An 18,809-nucleotide genomic window follows, 5' to 3' on the forward strand; every position below is an offset into this window, starting at 1 on the left:
TGCTCACAGTGCCCATCTGTCCGCTTATCTCTTCTATCTCTTTCCCCTTTCTTTATCTGTCTTTATCTCCCACTCTGTTCCTGACCCCCATGTTCACAATTCCAGCATTATCTCTGTCCCTCCCTGACCGTGCAGTTTGTCTCTCTGCCACAGCCTAATCTTCTCTTTTCTTCTGATGAACTCATTCTTGCATTTTAAACTTTAAGTAAACATTTAGTTGCACATAATGAATGGATAAAATCTTTTCCATTCTGCTTCTTGTCTCCTTCTGTTCATTTTCTAGATGCAGTATTGATGGTGTGGAAGACAAGAGAATCATTGGCATGCAAACAGACAGCAAGAGTCACTCTCTGTGGGTTGCTTTCACCTCCTGTGTGGTTAAAGTGCCACTGTCTCGCTGCGAAAGGCACGGAAGGTGTAAGAAGTAAGTATGATGCTGACATAGGAAATTGTGATCCAGGTTTTGTTCACCTGTTACAAGACAGGGGCTTAGCATTTGTGTGTGTGTGTGTGTGTGTGTGTGTGTGTGTGTGTGTGTGTGTGTGTGTGTGTGTGTGTGTGTGTGTGTGTGTGTGTGTGTGTGTGTGTGTGTGTGTGTGTGTGATCTAGGTCCTGCATAGCATCCAGAGACCCGTATTGTGGCTGGGTGTCCGAAGGAGCCTGCAGACAGGTGGTTGGGAACACCAAGTAAGTTAGGTTACATTAATCATTCGCCCTCACAATGTGTGAAAATTCTGTTCATAGTGGCACGAGTACTGTATACCATACAGTAAAATTACCAGTAATACTGAAAAAGATTTGAAGCAAGAACACAAAACACTAAACCAGTGAACATACATGTGAAGTATCAACCTGGTATCATGCCAAGTTCGTGATGGTGTCACAAAAAGTGATTTAATCTGTTAGTTGGTATCATTGGTACATTGCAAGCTTTGCATTTTGTATCACCAGTTTTACAGCTTCATGATGAAGTGGTGTAGAGGAGGATTTTCTTAACCCTCTGGGGCCGACGCCATCGTATACGACGGCTAAGACTAAGCTTTACTAAATTCTAAATAACTTTTGAATGATATGAGATAGAAACTTACTTTTTTTTTGCTGAAAGGTTAACTCCGCTGACTTCTGAGCCAGCCATCGGCCATCTTTGTACTCCTCATAGAAGCTGTGTGATGATGTGCACAATGTGAGTGTCCAATCAGAATTAGTTCACCGTCACATGGTTTTCTAAAATCCAATCGTAGGGCAGATTTACCTCACGTGAAAAGCCAAAGATCATTTTCAGGAGTGATATGTTACTAGTTGGCCCGTTTGAATAGCCCCCTGGGTGCTCCAATGAGTACATACTATTAGTACATACTCATTGTGCCCTGCACCATTACGCACAGCGATCAGTGAAAGCAGGAGCACACGAAGAGCCTCTGATGACAATCTCACATGCTCAAACAAAGAGTGTGTAACTATCAGGATTGCTCCACTAGTTTGCATGTGAATGTTACTGGATAACTCTGTTGCTTTCTCTGCGTAAAGCACTGTTTACCATATCAAAGGACAACAAAATGCATAGACCATTTTGTATATTGTTCAAAATGTGCATTTGTGTTTATTGTTTGAACCTTATTGTTGTACAGTCTTTCACACAAGACTTCAAATTACTTTTATAAAGTGTCAAAACAGTTGTTTATTATAATTTGCTGTGTGTTTTGAATAAATCAATCAATCAATCAATTTTTTTTTATATAGCGCCAAATCACAACAAACAGTTGCCCCAAGGCGCTTTATATTGTAAGGCAAGGCCATACAATAATGATGTAAAACCCCAACGGTCAAAACGACCCCCTGTGAGCAAGCACTTGGCTACAGTGGGAAGGAAAAACTCCCTTTTAACAGGAAGAAACCTCCAGCAGAACCAGGCTCAGGGAGGGGCAGTCTTCTGCTGGGACTGGTTGGGGCTGAGGGAGAGAACCAGGAAAAAGACATGCTGTGGAGGGGAGCAGAGATCGATCACTAATGATTAAATGCAGAGTGGTGCATACAGAGCAAAAAGAGAAAGAAACAGTGCATCATGGGAACCCCCCAGCAGTCTACGTCTATAGCAGCATAACTAAGGGATGGTTCAGGGTCACCTGATCCAGCCCTAACTATAAGCTTTAGCAAAAAGGAAAGTTTTAAGCCTAATCTTAAAAGTAGAGAGGGTGTCTGTCTCCCTGATCTGAATTGGGAGCTGGTTCCACAGGAGAGGAGCCTGAAAGCTGAAGGCTCTGCCTCCCATTCTACTCTTACAAACCCTAGGAACTACAAGTAAGCCTGCAGTCTGAGAGCGAAGCGCTCTATTGGGGTGATATGGTACTACGAGGTCCCTAAGATAAGATGGGACCTGATTATTCAAAACCTTATAAGTAAGAAGAAGAATTTTAAATTCTATTCTAGAATTAACAGGAAGTCAATGAAGAGAGGCCAATATGGGTGAGATATGCTCTCTCCTTCTAGTCCCTGTCAGCACTCTAGCTGCAGCATTTTGAATTAACTGAAGGCTTTTTAGGGAACTTTTAGGACAACCTGATAATAATGAATTACAATAGTCCAGCCTAGAGGAAATAAATGCATGAATTAGTTTTTCAGCATCACTCTGAGACAAGACCTTTCTGATTTTAGAGATATTGCGTAAATGCAAAAAAGCAGTCCTACATATTTGTTTAATATGCGCTTTGAATGACATATCCTGATCAAAATGACTCCAAGATTTCTCACAGTATTACTAGAGGTCAGGGTAATGCCATCCAGAGTAAGGATCTGGTTAGACACCATGTTTCTAAGATTTGTGGGGCCAAGTACAATAACTTCAGTTTTATCTGAGTTTAAAAGCAGGAAATTAGAGGTCATCCATGTCTTTATGTCTGTAAGACAATCCTGCAGTTTAGCTAATTGGTGTGTGTCCTCTGGCTTCATGGATAGATAAAGCTGGGTATCATCTGCGTAACAATGAAAATTTAAGCAATACCGTCTAATAATACTGCCTAAGGGAAGCATATATAAAGTGAATAAAATTGGTCCTAGCACAGAACCTTGTGGAACTCCATAATTAACTTTAGTCTGTGAAGAAGATTCCCCATTTACATGAACAAATTGTAATCTATTAGACAAATATGATTCAAACCACCGCAGCGCAGTGCCTTTAATACCTATGGCATGCTCTAATCTCTGTAATAAAATTTTATGGTCAACAGTATCAAAAGCAGCACTGAGGTCTAACAGAACAAGCACAGAGATGAGTCCACTGTCCGAGGCCATAAGAAGATCATTTGTAACCTTCACTAATGCTGTTTCTGTACTATGATGAATTCTAAAACCTGACTGAAACTCTTCAAATAGACCATTCCTCTGCAGATGATCAGTTAGCTGTTTTACAACTACCCTTTCAAGAATGTTTGAGAGAAAAGGAAGGTTGGAGATTGGCCTATAATTAGCTAAGATAGCTGGGTCAAGTGATGGCTTTTTAAGTAATGGTTTAATTACTGCCACCTTAAAAGCCTGTGGTACATAGCCAACTAACAAAGATAGATTGATCATATTTAAGATCGAAGCATTAAATAATGGTAGGGCTTCCTTGAGCAGCCTGGTAGGAATGGGGTCTAATAAACATGTTGATGGTTTGGATGAAGTAACTAATGAAAATAACTCAGACAGAACAATCGGAGAGAAAGAGTCCAACCAAACACCGGCATCACTGAAAGCAGCCAAAGATAACGACACGTCCCTGGGATGGTTATGAGCAATTTTTTCTCTAATAGTTAAAATTTTGTTAGCAAAGAAAGTCATGAAGTCATTACTAGTTAAAGTTAATGGAATACTCAGCTCAATAGAGCTCTGACTCTTTGTCAGCCTGGCTACAGTGCTGAAAAGAAACCTGGGGTTGTTCTTATTTTCTTCAATTAGTGATGAGTAGAAAGATGTCCTAGCTTTACGGAGGGCTTTTTTATAGAGCAACAGACTCTTTTTCCAGGCTAAGTGAAGATCTTCTAAATTAGTGAGACGCCATTTCCTCTCCAACTTACGGGTTATCTGCTTTAAGCTACGAGTTTGAGAGTTATACCATGGAGTCAGACACTTCTGATTTAAGGCTCTCTTTTTCAGAGGAGCTACAGCATCCAAAGTTGTCTTCAATGAGGATGTAAAACTATTGACGAGATACTCTATCTCCCTTACAGAGTTTAGGTAGCTACTCTGCACTGTGTTGTTATATGGCATTAGAGAACATAAAGAAGGAATCATATCCTTAAACCTAGTTACAGCGCTTTCTGAAAGACTTCTAGTGTAATGAAACTTATTCCCTACTGCTGGGTAGTCCATCAGAGTAAATGTAAATGTTATTAAAAAATGATCAGACAGAAGGGAGTTTTCAGGGAATACTGTTAAGTCTTCTATTTCCATACCATAAGTCAGAACAAGATCTAAGATATGATTAAAGTGGTGGGTGGACTCATTTACTTTTTGAGCAAAGCCAATAGAGTCTAATAATAGATTAAATGCAGTGTTGAGGCTGTCATTCTCAGCATCTGTGTGGATGTTAAAATCGCCCACTATAATTATCTTATCTGAGCTAAGCACTAAGTCAGACAAAAGGTCTGAAAATTCACAGAGAAACTCACAGTAACGACCAGGTGAACGATAGATAATAACAAATAAAACTGGTTTTTGGGACTTCCAATTTGGATGGACAAGACTAAGAGACAAGCTTTCAAATGAATTAAAGCTCTGTCTGGGTTTTTGATTAATTAATAAGCTGGAATGGAAGATTGCTGCTAATCCACCGCCCCGGCCCGTGCTACGAGCGTTCTGACAGTTAGTGTGACTCGGGGGTGTTGACTCATTTAAACTAACATATTCATCCTGCTGTAACCAGGTTTCTGTTAGGCAGAATAAATCAATATGTTGATCAATTATTATATCATTTACCAACAGGGACTTAGAAGAGAGAGGCCTAATGTTTAATAGACCACATTTAACTGTTTTAGTCTGTGGTGCAGTTGAAGGTGCTATATTATTTTTTCTTTTTGAATTTTTATGCTTAAATAGATTTTTGCTGGTTATTGGTAGTCTGGGAGCAGGCACCGTCTCTACGGGGATGGGGTAATGAGGGGATGGCAGGGGGAGAGAAGCTGCAGAGAGGTGTGTAAGACTACAAATGTGTTTGGAAAATTATTTTTTGCTTTATTTTTTCCTTGCCTATTTTTTATTGTAAACCTTTATTACACTTATAAAACGCAACAAAAACATATATATTCTTATTAAAAAAAGAGACATAAAACTTGATTGTGGGATGCAGGGAGAGCTGTTAAAAGCAATAATGAAACATTTATGCCAGGCGAGTGAACTGTCCAAAAAATGCCCCCGGACCCCAGAGGGTTAAAAATAAAAAGAAGACCTGAAAATTTAGCTACAAATTGCCAAATGGTACATCTGAGATGCAAGGCTAGATCTGATCTGCTTTGGTGAAAGAAAATCCTTCTCCACTCTACTATGAAGCTAAGAGTAGTGACGCGGTGATGGTGATTTCTCCAGTCACCGCCACATAAGCCTGTAATTTCTTCTGGGTGTCTTGGTGGCTTTCCTCACTCTTCTACTTCTTGCACAGTCACTTAGTTTTTGAGAACTGTCTACTCCACACAGTGCTATACTGTTTGTATTTCTTCATAACTGATGTAAATAAAGTCCAAGACATATTCAGTGGTAGTTTTACCATCAGAGAGCCTTGTCGACAACTATCACAAAAGACTCCAAGCTGTCACTGATGTTAAAGGGGGCAAAACACAGTATTAAGAACAGGGGTATGTAAAGTTTTGATCAGGGTCATTTGGGTAGTTTCTGTTGTCATTATGATTTAAAAAGAGGAAACAAAGATGTTTGACAATAAATGGCTTCACCCAGCCACTAACCATGAGTGAAAACAGTTTTTTGTTATCATTCATGTTCTCTGAAAAATGGCCAAAAAAACAAAAATTCTGCCAGGGTATGTAAAGTTTTGACCACAACTATATCTGCATGCAGAGCATCAAAACTCCAGTTCATTTATAGGAGCAGCATTCACTTCCTTCCGGTAAGTGCCCCTTCACACATAGTGCGAATTTGGTCGAATTTCGGTGAAACAGCGCAAAACAGTTCAAATAGCGCACCACGAAACATCGCGCCAACGGGTAGGCGTGCACGATCCTGGTGCAACGGTGTCTTTTGAGCAGGAACACAGTGCGAGCAGCTGCAGCAGCTCGCAAAAAGGGACGAGCTGCACCACATCACGCTGCTGATGTGGAGGAAACTAAAATAAAAACCAGCTGCATAATTAGTGAATATCACTGGGTTGATATGAATAATACATAAAAGGGGACACAATACAGAACCCTGCGGTTAAATAACCCTGTTAAATAATAATAATAATTTTAAAAAATGCCACTCACAGGATTTGAACCCACACGCTCTGATTACCAGATGGAAACTTTGCCACTGCATCACAATCACTGTCTCATAACAGGAGCGTGAAGTGGTTAAAATCAACAAGCAGATAAACGTATTTTCTAACAAAAAAAAAGCGCTGTGATAACTGACCAAACGATGTTTGGTACGGCGTATTTCTGCTGATATGTGACTGAAAGTGGCATATTTGTCGTACTGTTGGCCTGTCATATGGTCCTCCGGCACGCTGCTCACTGTCCTGTCAGGCAGACATAACATTCAGAACTGCTGCATGTTCACATGAACTGGCAGTCCGGTCCAGCTGGAACAGCCTATCAATGTGCGCGCTCTTCAGCACGCCGCAGAAGCGATATATGTTTTTATGTATTTTGATGTGAGGACGGCAAGCATACACATGCGCTTGTCCGTCAAAACACCGTGCGTGTTCTTCAGCTCTGATGTCCAGGACCAGAGTTGTCAGCAGCTGCCACGCCCCCGTCCGTTTAGCGCACAGACCAAGGTGTCACTCTGTGAACAGATGAGAGGCGCCTTGCCTGTGAGGGAGGGTGCAAAGCACACACATGCATGTGTGGGGGAGGGGGAGCAGAGGGAGCGCACGGCACACGCATACGTGTTGTGGGGAGAGCCGACACTCTTGCACGTCACATGTGCACTCGGTAACTCCATAGTCATGGGGCACTTAGAAGAATTTCACATCCAGCTCGACAATGATTGTCTGCTGACTGTTTTTGTGATGATAGCACAAATGGTCACACATTTTCTAAGTGCCAAACGAACGGTGTTAGATGTTCGTGTGTGTGTCAGCTGGAATTTGGTCGACACCTGCCGTGAGAGGCTTCGATGGGCTCTCACAGCGCACACTCTGTCTTTCAGCCACTGGTGTGTGCAAATAGTTGCAGCAACAGGTGTACGAGGCAGTAGAGGCAGCTACGAATTTACACGTTTTGCATACGATTCCTGCTTCATGCGCACTTCGACCAAATTTGCACTATGTGTGAAGGGGCCCTAACAGTTTCTCCTCGATCTCCATCTGCCCAATCTCCTCTATATCCCATCTGGCCCCTCCCCCCATGAACCATCCCAGGACCGGTGTAGCAGACCGAACGGTCCGCCCCTAAAAATTGGTCCGCCTTTTGCATCTGTGCATGCATCATTTCAGACCACAGCAGCACATCTGAAACGGAGTCTCTTCACCCAAAGCAATCAAATGGATTAATGGGATTATTAACCATCAGATGATGAAGGTAAAATCTCTTAAATCATTCTAAAGTCAGTTTTAAGCAGAAATGAGGCCATTTTAAGCAGAAACTCTGCGAAATTCTGACGCTTTGAAATGTCCGACGCGACGTGAACGCATCAGATAGCAGCTCATTTAGCAGCAGCACTCTGATTGCTTCCGCTGCCTTTTATGATGAAATAATGCTGAATTCATGTGGAAATGATTGTTGCACAAAAGCTTCAGATATCTGTTGCTGAGATAGATGATGACTGGAGTGCAGTTTGAAGCAGGAACGAGGTGTTAATCCGTGAACCGTGTCATGAACCACTTCATCGGGGGGACCGATTTTTAGGGGGACCGTTCGGTCTGTGACACCGGCTCCCCGATTGTACCCACCTTGTCTCTGAAAGCAACCAGTGCACCAATATGGTATAGTTATGGTACAGTTATCTCACCAGTTTGTTGATAATACAGTCATGTTACCTTGAGGAAAAACTCTGGTGCATTCCATTTATACATGGAGGGCAGAATTTCCCAGTTACACCCCTCAGGAGTGCCTCCTGAAATCAGAATTCCAACTTGTCAACTCAGTCGAACTGCATGTACTTCACAAAAACTTGCAAGTTCACAATCCAACATGTTTGCTCCAAGCAGCAACAGCAGTGAAAGATGTATTCTTAAAGTTTTTTTGCATTTCTGTTTTTAATGTGTCCAGTTAGTAAGTAGTGCACACAGTATTGTCCTACTGCTGTCTGTGGACATGTCGCTGCAGTATTTTCATGCTTTGATTACGGCATATAGTGTTACTCGGCAGAAGTTGCTCACAACAAAGATGGTCTACGCTGCGCTATAAACCGAGCAGTAAATAACAACATGAATCTAACTTCTGTCCTCTTCAATACAGACTCTTTAGTGGACCAAATATATTTGGGGGCACTCTGTTCTCCAAAATCTTTGAGGGATCCAGCTTATTTTCCCATTTGTGGTGTGACGTGATACCCAGATATGATTTATGGCTTCTGAGGCAAACAGAATGCAGTGTTCAAATGAGTTGATGAGTTGGAATTCTGACATTTTTAGGGGTATGCTCCTTCTGCAGCAGCAGAAATATCCATGCCCTGCACTAACCACTAGTGCTGGGTTGAAAAGATCGATTCGCAGATTTTAAATTGATTCTCATTTTAATTCTCACAGATCGATTCATACATCCGAAGATCAATAAAAAAAATTATATATATGTGTGTGTATATATATATATATATATACGAGGGCTGTCAATAAAGTAACGGTCCTTTTTATTTTTTTCAAAAACTATATGGATTTCATTCATATGTTTTTACGTCAGACATGCTTGAACCCTCGTGCGCATGCGTGAGTTTTTCCACGCCTGTCGGTGACGTCATTCGCCTGTGAGCACTCCTTGTGGGAGGAGTCGTCCAGCCCCTCGTCGGAATTCCTTTGTCTGAGAAGTTGCTGAGAGACTGGCGCGTTGTTTGATCAAAATTTTTTCTAAACCTGTGAGACACATCGAAGTGGACACGGTTCGAAAAATTAAGCTGGTTTTCAGTGAAAATTTTAACAGCTGATGAGAGATTTTGAGATGATTCTGTCGCTTTAAGGACTTTTCACGGTGCGAGACGTCGCTCAGCGCTCTCAGGCAGCATCATCAGCCTGTTCAAGCTGAAAACCTCCACATTTCAGGCTCTATTGATCCAGGACGTCGTGAGAGAACAGAGAAGTTTCAGAAGAAGTCGGTTTCAGCATTTTATCCGGATATTCCACTGTTAAAGGAGATTTTTTTAATGAAAGACGTGCGGACGGATCCGCGCGTCGGGACGCAGCCGATGCGGTGCGGCGGCACAGGAAAAACACCTCCGTGTTGATAACCATTTGTAAAATCCAGGCGGCTTTTGATGGCTTTCAGTGGAGTGAGTATATGAGAAATTGTTTAACAGGCAGGACATGTTCCAACTTGTCCTTAAGGCTTTCAACAGAGGTGTTTTTCCTGTGGCGGAGTGTCGCGGCGGCTGTGTCCCGACGCGCGGACCCGTCCGCACGTCTTTCATTAAAAAAATCTCCTTTAACAGTGGAATATCCGGATAAAATGCTGAAACCGACTTCTTCTGAAACTTCTCTGTTCTCTCACGACGTCCTAGATCAATAGAGCCTGAAATGTGGAGGTTTTCAGCTTGAACAGGCTGATGACGCCGCCTGAGAGCGCTGCGCGACGTCTCGCACCGTGAAAAGTCCTTAAAGCGACAGAATCACCTCAAAATCTCTCATCAGCCGTTAAAATTTTCACTGAAAACCAGCTTAATTTTTCGAACCGTGTCCACTTCGATGTGTCTCACAGGTTTAGAAAAAATTTTGATCAAACAACGCGCCAGTCTCTCAGCAACTTCTAGGACAAAGGAATTCCGATGAGGGGCTGGACGACTCCTCCCACAAGGAGTGCTCACAGGCGAATGACGTCACCGACAGGCGTGGAAAAACTCACGCATGCGCACGAGGGTTCAAGCATGTCTGACGTAAAAACATATGAATGAAATCCATATAGTTTTTGGAAAAAATAAAAAGGACCGTAACTTTATTGACAGCCCTCGTATATATATATATATATATATATATATATATATATATATATATATATATATATATACACAGACATACATGCACTTCTCGCCAGCATTATAACAGCGTGCCTGGAAAAATTATGCTGCAGTTGGGCTGTTAAGCTGTATCCGAGGGTGTGTAATGGCAAAAATTAAATGATCATCATTGATTGTGGACACACTGGTTCTGATTTAGAAGCAGTGAGTCCACAATTTATTCATCAACCTCTGTCAAAGCCATTTAAAGATGTCAATCATGACTACTGGGACAGTTGTTGTGGGCAAGAAAAGAGAATCGCCCTATTTGACACAGTAGTTTTTTTGTTTTTTTCGTTCCTTATAATGTGCCATTTCTGTGGGACAGTGCACAAAGGTTCTCTGGGCTGGACTGTCGGAGACCTTTTCCCATAGCTGCGTTCTCCAGCTCCAGGTGAACTTAGGAGAACTTATCCCAGCTGCAGGGGAACTTCTCTCATCACTGCGTTCTCCTGCTGTAGGAGAAAAGTTCTCCTACAGCGTGCCACGCAGCATGTGTGAATTTTGTAAGGGAGACCGGGGCCCATTAAACCCCCATAAAATTTTAAATTTATAACTCTTTGAAACACTATTGCTTGCATTTTGAGGGCTAAATTTTGTGAAGTAGTATTAATATGTTGCATAAATAGACAATCAGGTAACAGCTAAAAAAAACAGTTTTAATAACACTAAGCCAAACTGATGTCAGATTGACTCGAAATAATCGATTCTGAATCTTAAAAATCTGAATCGAACCGATTATTGAAATTTGAATCGATACCCAGCCCTACTAACCACCATGTGATAATGTGTTCAGTATAAGATCAAGGACAGAACCAAGCTAGATTAGTTTAGGGGCTCCACACAAAGAAAAAAAACAAAACCTAAATAAAAACGTGAGTGGGGCTGTGAAAGATGTCTTGCTGTTCTGAAAGTTCAACTTCTTTTGAAGTGCTCTGGCACCTTAAGCATTTCAAACACAGCTGCTATTTCAGGATTGCAAGCAAATTCATTAACATGATCCTCGTGACAAAAAAAGTGAGTTATTTGTATATTTTGGGGTTTCTAAGACTGCTCCGCTCTTTCTTTCTCATGCCTGATGGCATTCCTCATTCGTGTCTGTGATCTTTCTAATTTTATGGTGTGTAAGTGTAATTTCCTGCAGCTAAAGGGTCTACTGAAAGGATGAATGGAAGGAAAGTGTTGTTTACCCCAGGCTGCCGGCTGGGTACATGGGTTAGAGAAAGCTGGATAGGTGCAGTAACTATAATTTACATCTGTAGTTATGACAAAACAAACAAACAAAAATAAAGCAGATTATGCTCTCAGAACAAACAGCATATGGAGCTTTTTGGTGGAAAAACATTTTACAGATGAAGTCACCACAAAAGCAGCAGTGCGATTTGACGCTGAATGAATTTAATCCCTGCGCTGCAAACTGATTGGTCTGTCATCAACCATCATCATCTGTAACAACCAAAGGCGCAGATGAACAAACAGAAAAATGCACATGCAACCTATCCTGTTATTATTCTGCTAGACTAAGGCTATGGACTGCTCTGACTGACTTTCCATTTTGGAGCCAGAGCCGACACAGAGGCATTAAGAGGCCAGGTGACCTTACTCCCTCAGCGGGCTGTATTCCTGAGTGAGAGAGAGAAAGAGGGAGGAGGGATTAATCCTGCTAGGGTATGTTGGTTTGTGGTGAGCTATTCAAAACATTTGGCAGGCTGGACAGAAGGAGGGTTGAGTGAAGGAGGGAAGGGTCAGAGGCATTATGATGTTAAATAAGAAACATTTGGTTATAGTAAAATGTTCCTGGAAAGAAACTCTTACATTCATCTCCTTAAAAAATAAAAGCAGCTATTTTTCGTAGCATTAAAAGGAACATCCCATTCTAAAACTTACCATATCTCACGGCATGTCGTGACAATCTGGTCTCACGGCAAATCATGATCCAGCAACATGAAATATACAAGGTCTATTAGGTAATAAACCGACCCTTTTATTTTTTTTTTTAACTATATGGATTTGAATGACATGCGATTACACCAATCATGCTTGAACCCTCGTGCGCATGCATGAGTTTTTTCATGCGTGTCAGTGACGTCATTTCCCTGTAGGCAGGCCTTGAGTGAGATGTGGTCCCGCCCTCTCGGCTGAATTCTTTTGTTTCCCACGCTGCTCGAGACGGCGCGCGTTGCTTTATCAAAATTTTTTCTGGACCTGTGAGGAATATCTGAGTGGACACTATTCGAGAAATTAAGCTGGTTTTCGGTGAAAAGTTTAACGGCTGATGAGAGATTATGGGGTGTTTCTGTCGGTGTAAGGACTTCCCACGGAGCGGTAAGTCTTGCAGCGCTTCCAGGCGCCGTCGTCGGCCTGTTTCGACCTGAAAACATCCTAATTTAAGGCTTAATTCACCCAGGACGTCGTGAGAGAACAGAGAAGATTCAGAAGAGGCCGGCATGAGGACATTCCACTGTTTAAGGACATTTTTTAATGAAAGACCTGCGCGCAAATTCGCCGAGTCGTTTCTGTGAGGACTCAGCGAATCTGTGTGCGCCGCGACAGGAAAAACACCTCCGTGTTGAAAACCATTTGTAAAATTCAGGCGGCTTTTGATGGCTTTCAACAAGTGAGTAACTGAGAAGTTGTTTAACAGCTTGGGCATGTTCCAACTTGTCCGTTAAGGTTTCCAACACGGAGGTGTTTTTCCTGTCGCGACCCCAACGGTCGGGTCCAGCCCGCACATTCTTTCATTACAAAATGTCCGTTAACAATGGAATGTCCAAATAAACTCCTCATGCCGACTTCTTCTGAAAGTTCTCTGTTCTCTGACGACTTACTGGGTCAACAGAGCCTGAAATGTGGAAGTTTTCAACTTGAAACGGCGAGATGCTGCCGCCTCGAAGCGCAGATCGCTGTCAGGCGCCGTGGGCCGTCCTTACGGCGACACTACCAGACCAAAATCTCTCATCAGCCGTTAAAATTTTTACCGAAAACCAGCTGAATTTATCGAATCGTGTCCACTCAGTTGTGCGTTACAGTTTTGAAAAAATTTTGATCAAACAAAGCAGCAGTCTCTGAGCCATTCCTAAACAATGAAAAAACGACGAGAGGGTGGGCGACTTCTCACTCAAAGACTGCCCACAGGCGAATGACGTAACCGACAGGTGTGAAAAAACTCTTGCATGCCCACGAGGGTTCAAGCATGTCTGATGTAATCACACGTGATTCAAATCCATATGGTTTTTGAAAAAAATAATAAGGTCGGATACTTTTCTAATAGACCTCGTACCTTAATCTATTGGTTGGTGATATTGTGACAGAAAGCGCCTCATTTTCGTCACGGTAGCACGAATTCATTCTAATTCATTCCGTGATGGCTGCACGAAATTAAAAGTGAATCGGGGGGGGGGGGGGGGGGGGGGGTGGTGGTGGTGGTTATGGTCGGACCCAGCGCCACGAGGGGGCGTTTGGGGGCGACGCCCCCTCACGTCATCAACCTCGCCCCCTCAGATGTTAGTTATCAAAAAATAAAAATAAAAAAGAAAGAAAAAGAAATACTGGAAAATATAGCAAAATATTAGTTATTCAGTAATATCACTTATTTAACAAATAAACCAAATTAATTACCTAAAGTAATTAATTTTAAAACAAATGGATATGGCATGTGTCTGTGTTCAAGCAATTTGATAGGTTGAGGGTTCGCTTGTCAGTGCGGCAGAGGGCAAGCTCGATTTATTCAAGCAGTGTCAAGGGCCTTTTACACTGCAAGCTTCAGCGCGACGCTTTAGCGCTTCCCAACACGTCGTAACGCCAGGCCAGTGCGTTTCCAGCGCGTCGTGACGTCAGACGCGTCACTTCGGAAGCGGCAAGGGGGCAGAGATTGTGGCCTCGTCACACTCTGGCTGTTTCCACAACCTGAAAAAAGTTCAGCGATTGCCATCTTGAATTTGCATCGCCTGAACCACAAAAAAACCTTTAAAAAACACCAGAACAATTCTCCCATCACCCTGCTGGGAGAAGCTTTTTTTTCAGCTACATTTCAGAGTGACGCCGACCGAGGGAGGACTGACGACTTGGTGGGATATCGATTGAACCGCGACAGCGGGCCGACCCGCATGGAGAAGCCGGCCTTCAGGCATCATTCCTGGGCAGACTGAGGCAGGCAGCCGGGGTGATGGAGCTAACCCACTCAGTCTGAAATCTCCCACTTTTTGGATATATGCGAAGTCCCAGTTTGCCCAACAGAGGTTAGTTCTGCAGCTTTATTGAGGTGAGGATAAAATAAAAGTAAAACGTTGACGTTTCTGCACCGCTGTGAAGGTTTATTGATCGGCTAATGTTAGCTTAGCTTTTTAGCACAGTTGATCTGAGTGAACGCTTTAATTTGTAGATGGTTCAGCCTTTCTTATTTTTACCAAATAAAGCTACAGCTTTTTTCAGACACCACAAAAGCTCAACTTTAAATAACTTATTTTTTCGGGCGTTTTTTTTCCATCGTTTTTTTTTTCTTTTTTGCTGTTTTTTTTCCCTTTTTTATATCAATCAATCAATCAATCAATTTTTTTATATAGCGCCAAATCACAACAAACAGTTGCCCTATATATAAACTGTTTAGTGTTTCTTTATTTTTAAAGAAATATTTTTATTTGTCCCGTCAGGAACATTTGCTGTGCAGACAACCAAACTTCCATTGATGAGCTGAACACCACAAAGTCCAGTCGAAAGAAAACATCTCTGCTCTTCAGCAACACCACCAGAGTTCAAAGCTGCAGAAGAGACCTTCATCTGGTCCAGAGAATCCAGCAGAACATCACCTGCTTCTAAATAAAAGACTCTTTCAACAGCAACTATTTTATTATTTTTTAAAAAGCTGTTTCATTTTATATTTTAACAATAAATAAACGGATCATTAAAAATGTCCACACAATCAAAGTCAAAAGAGTAGAAGGTCTCCACTTATTGTGCTCAAATTCATATTTTAGAAATGACTCTGTCCTGATGACATTAAAGGCACTTACATATTTTGATGAAATTACAAGTTGAAATGACCATTAAAAAATTTATCATGAGGTTTATGTCACAGAAATCCTACTTTACAATCACACTGCAGTCATTGTTAAATTATTTCCTGTTGCATTAATAATAAACATTTGTATTTATTTAGTGTTTGTTTTTCTGGTTGAAATGAGATATAAATAATCTACCAGACTTAAAAAACATGTACACGTTTCCATGTTATTTTATTTGTCTAAAAATAAATGTCCAAGGTTCTTTATGTTAAACAAGAAATGATCTAATCTGAAATAACAGGTGGTTTTAATTTACAGATGAAAGGTTTCTAAAGAACCATTTATTGATTTATTTAGCTATTTTAATTACAAGTGTTTAACCTTTTTTAACAGTAATCAGAAATTTTGAGGTAACAAACAACAACAAAAAAAAAAACATTTCCATTGATTTTTCTTCAGAAAACCGCTCTATAAATGAGCAATCCTGTCACACGTTAATGTTTTGATGCACCTCCGCTCGACAGACTTTTCTGTCCAGATGAGGTGCCACACACCTCATCTCGACAGAACACCGGCTCTGTGTGGTATGCAGGAGATCACTTGACCGAGGGTCTATACGTTCAAATAATAATAAAAAAAAATACCGTCATCACTCTTTACTCTTACTCAGTCAGTCTCTTTCAACGGTGTAGCCTAAATACACGAGCTTTCCAGGAGTGCACCCAACTCAATACGCACGCTCAGAGGCACGTCCCCTCCGGGGTGCACTTTTTTGGGGGGGGCACCCTGCCCCCTGTGATAAACTCATCACCCCCTTAATATTTTTTTTCTGGCGCCGGGTCTGGTTATGGTTAGGGTTGGGGGAAGGAGTAGTGTTAGGTTATGGTTAAGGTTAGGGTAGGCTAGGAGTACGATTAGTAATAGTGAGTTAAAAAAAAAAGCCCAGTCATGAAAATTTGAATCATTTTGTGACTGGAGCACAAAGTGAGACTGGGTTGTCTAAAGCACTTGTTTCTTTGTCTTTATCTAATGTCTATCTTCATGGACAGAGCAATCATAGGGGGTAGAGGAGACATGTTCCCCCCACCTTTTAAAAATATGGATTGTTAACCCTCTTTTTCATTTGTTAACAGTTTTTTTCCAAACTACATACCAATTAAATCCCACATCTGAATTAAACCCAGTCATATTACATGAGCAGTTCTTGAAAAATTCAGAATTTCCCAAAATATATTACTGTCAAATTCAGAAGCACAAGCAAGCATTTGAACACGAGCTGTCTATTTTGAAAGGCAAAATAATGACTTTTTTCTTTCTTTCACAGCTTCAAACATAACATTTAGACAGAGGAAAGTCCTTCTCCCAACACGCTACCTGTAGTGCTCTAAAATCACTGTTCACATAGCATCACGTGGACTAGAATGGCCACTCAGAGAGTGCAAAGCCTACACCTTATATCATCAGTTCACTTCAGTTCAATGCAACTTTATTTATCCGACGTGGGGCAGTTGTTCACAGCAGCTCATTTTATGTTTGATACAGATTCTTGTTAACTAATTCCTTGTGATTCCATCGTCCTTAATAGATGGTTCTGTGTGGCCTTGACATTTCATCAGAACTGTCCAAAATTAAACCTTTTTATCTTTCACTAACACACAACCCTTCCACCATGTATAAAGCATATGACACTCATGACTTTGACCTGTCAAGGTCACCCAAAGTCAAATGTCATTTGACAAAGTAAAAGCTGCTGTATGACTTGATATTAGTGTTTCATAATGCGTAATATAGCTGTAGCTTTAAGCAGTTCCTCGAAATAGTCGATCTAAATTAGACTGACCATTCATGGTCATCCAAGGGCAAATGTCATATGACAAATATAAAAGTGATATATGATGTCATATTATTGTAACCAGGGGTGTCTCTTTAACCAGTTCCCCAAAAGCGTAATTCTAAATAGTAAGTGCCTTCAGCTTCTCCAGTGTTTCACTCAGGGTCACCACAGCAGATCCGCAGGTAAATTTGGCACATGTTTTGCTGCAGTTGCCCTTTCTTGATGCAACTCCACATTACATGGAGAATGGGCAGGGGTGGCCTTGGACTGGGAACCTTCCGCATGGAAACAAGCACACTAACCATTTGGCCACCACCTCCTCCAAAATAGCAATTCTAAACATTTGACCTTGATGTGACCTTGTCTTGACCAATTTTTCTCTATGTGAAGTCACATTGTCCTTGGCTGACCTTCAATCATTCCACCACATTTGGCCCAAATTGGATCAAAACTCTTTGAGTTATTTTGTTCATGGACATACAGACACTAGGTCTGGCAAAATCCCTCCACGTGTCATGATTTTGTGTTATTGCACCCACTGCACAAAGGTGTAATAACAACAAATAATAAGTACTGGTCCCTCCAACTACACTCTAAGAAATGAAACACAGGGTGTTAAATGTAATTAATACTGTTATTTTCAATATACTTGTAATTGTTAATTTGAGGGATTTAAGTAATAATGTTTCATTTGATTTAATTAATTTCAACTACAACACTGTTTTGCACTTAATTGACAGTGTTATGTGGAAAAAGTTACCTTAACTTTAGCAATTAAATTCAATGTTTTATTTCTTAGAGTGTAATAATACACAGCAGATTAATAACACAACACTGTCCCAGTAAATTGCTGAGAAAAGACACACCCTGGGATGCTACAGTACATTACAGCTACCATTTACGTACACAGAAATGCTCATTGAGGAGAAATAAGGTGAAATTTATGTTGTTTGTGCTTTAAAGATTGTCATCAAGAGGCAGAAGGAGAGGAGCAGTTAGTGAATGCAGCAGAGCTGAACAAATTAGGAAACTGGGTAATGTACTTATCTCTGAAATATTTGATGATCTTCACTATAACATATATTATTTAAACAAACACCCACAATTAATTATACATGGCATTAATGTGAATTGAGCACTGCACAAAGTGGCATCCCTATGTTATTTAGTAGTACTAAGATGACATTATTAAACTAAAATAATGCTGAGAAGGCTGGGGTCCCCTGGTGGAGCTGTTGCCCCCACGACCCGATCCCAGATAAGCGGTTGAAGATGAGTCATGAGTGAGTGAACTCCTAATGACTGCCTTGAGCAACTACAATGTGCTTTACAGCTTTATGTAATGATATTAATTGCAAATACACAATAAAATGCAATAAGAATTACATTACTTTAGTTGGGGTTACAGAAATCCTGCCCAAAATTTAACTGAGTTCATGAGTACTTTTAATATATATTTTAAAAAATATAATAATAATTAGCATGTTGCCCTTGGGGATCCACGGGCTCTCGATTGGGTAGTGTTTATAAAATAGGTAGCTGACATTTTTGTGGTAAGGGTGGTAATAAATTAAGCAAAGCTTGTATATCTGCTTGAGGTTTCTTCCTCAGAGGGAGTTTTTCCTTACCACTGTTGCTCTGGG

General features: G+C 41.1%; 1 protein-coding gene across 5 annotated transcripts in view; it reads left to right on the forward strand.

Annotated features, from left to right (window-relative positions):
* The window catches only part of sema6a (sema domain, transmembrane domain (TM), and cytoplasmic domain, (semaphorin) 6A), a 330,131-nt gene that overhangs the window by 233,885 nt on the left and 77,437 nt on the right, over positions 1 to 18,809 (forward strand). For all 5 annotated transcript variants that reach the window (XM_034170629.1, XM_034170631.1, XM_034170632.1 and 2 more), the window contains 2 exons: positions 284 to 424; positions 610 to 687. In XM_034170629.1, the coding sequence (XP_034026520.1) occupies positions 284 to 424; positions 610 to 687 (219 nt within the window). The remainder of the gene's footprint in view (positions 1 to 283; positions 425 to 609; positions 688 to 18,809) is intronic.

The sequence above is a fragment of the Thalassophryne amazonica genome, chromosome 5 (assembly GCF_902500255.1).
Source record: "Thalassophryne amazonica chromosome 5, fThaAma1.1, whole genome shotgun sequence".
Classification (NCBI taxonomy): domain Eukaryota; kingdom Metazoa; phylum Chordata; class Actinopteri; order Batrachoidiformes; family Batrachoididae; genus Thalassophryne; species Thalassophryne amazonica.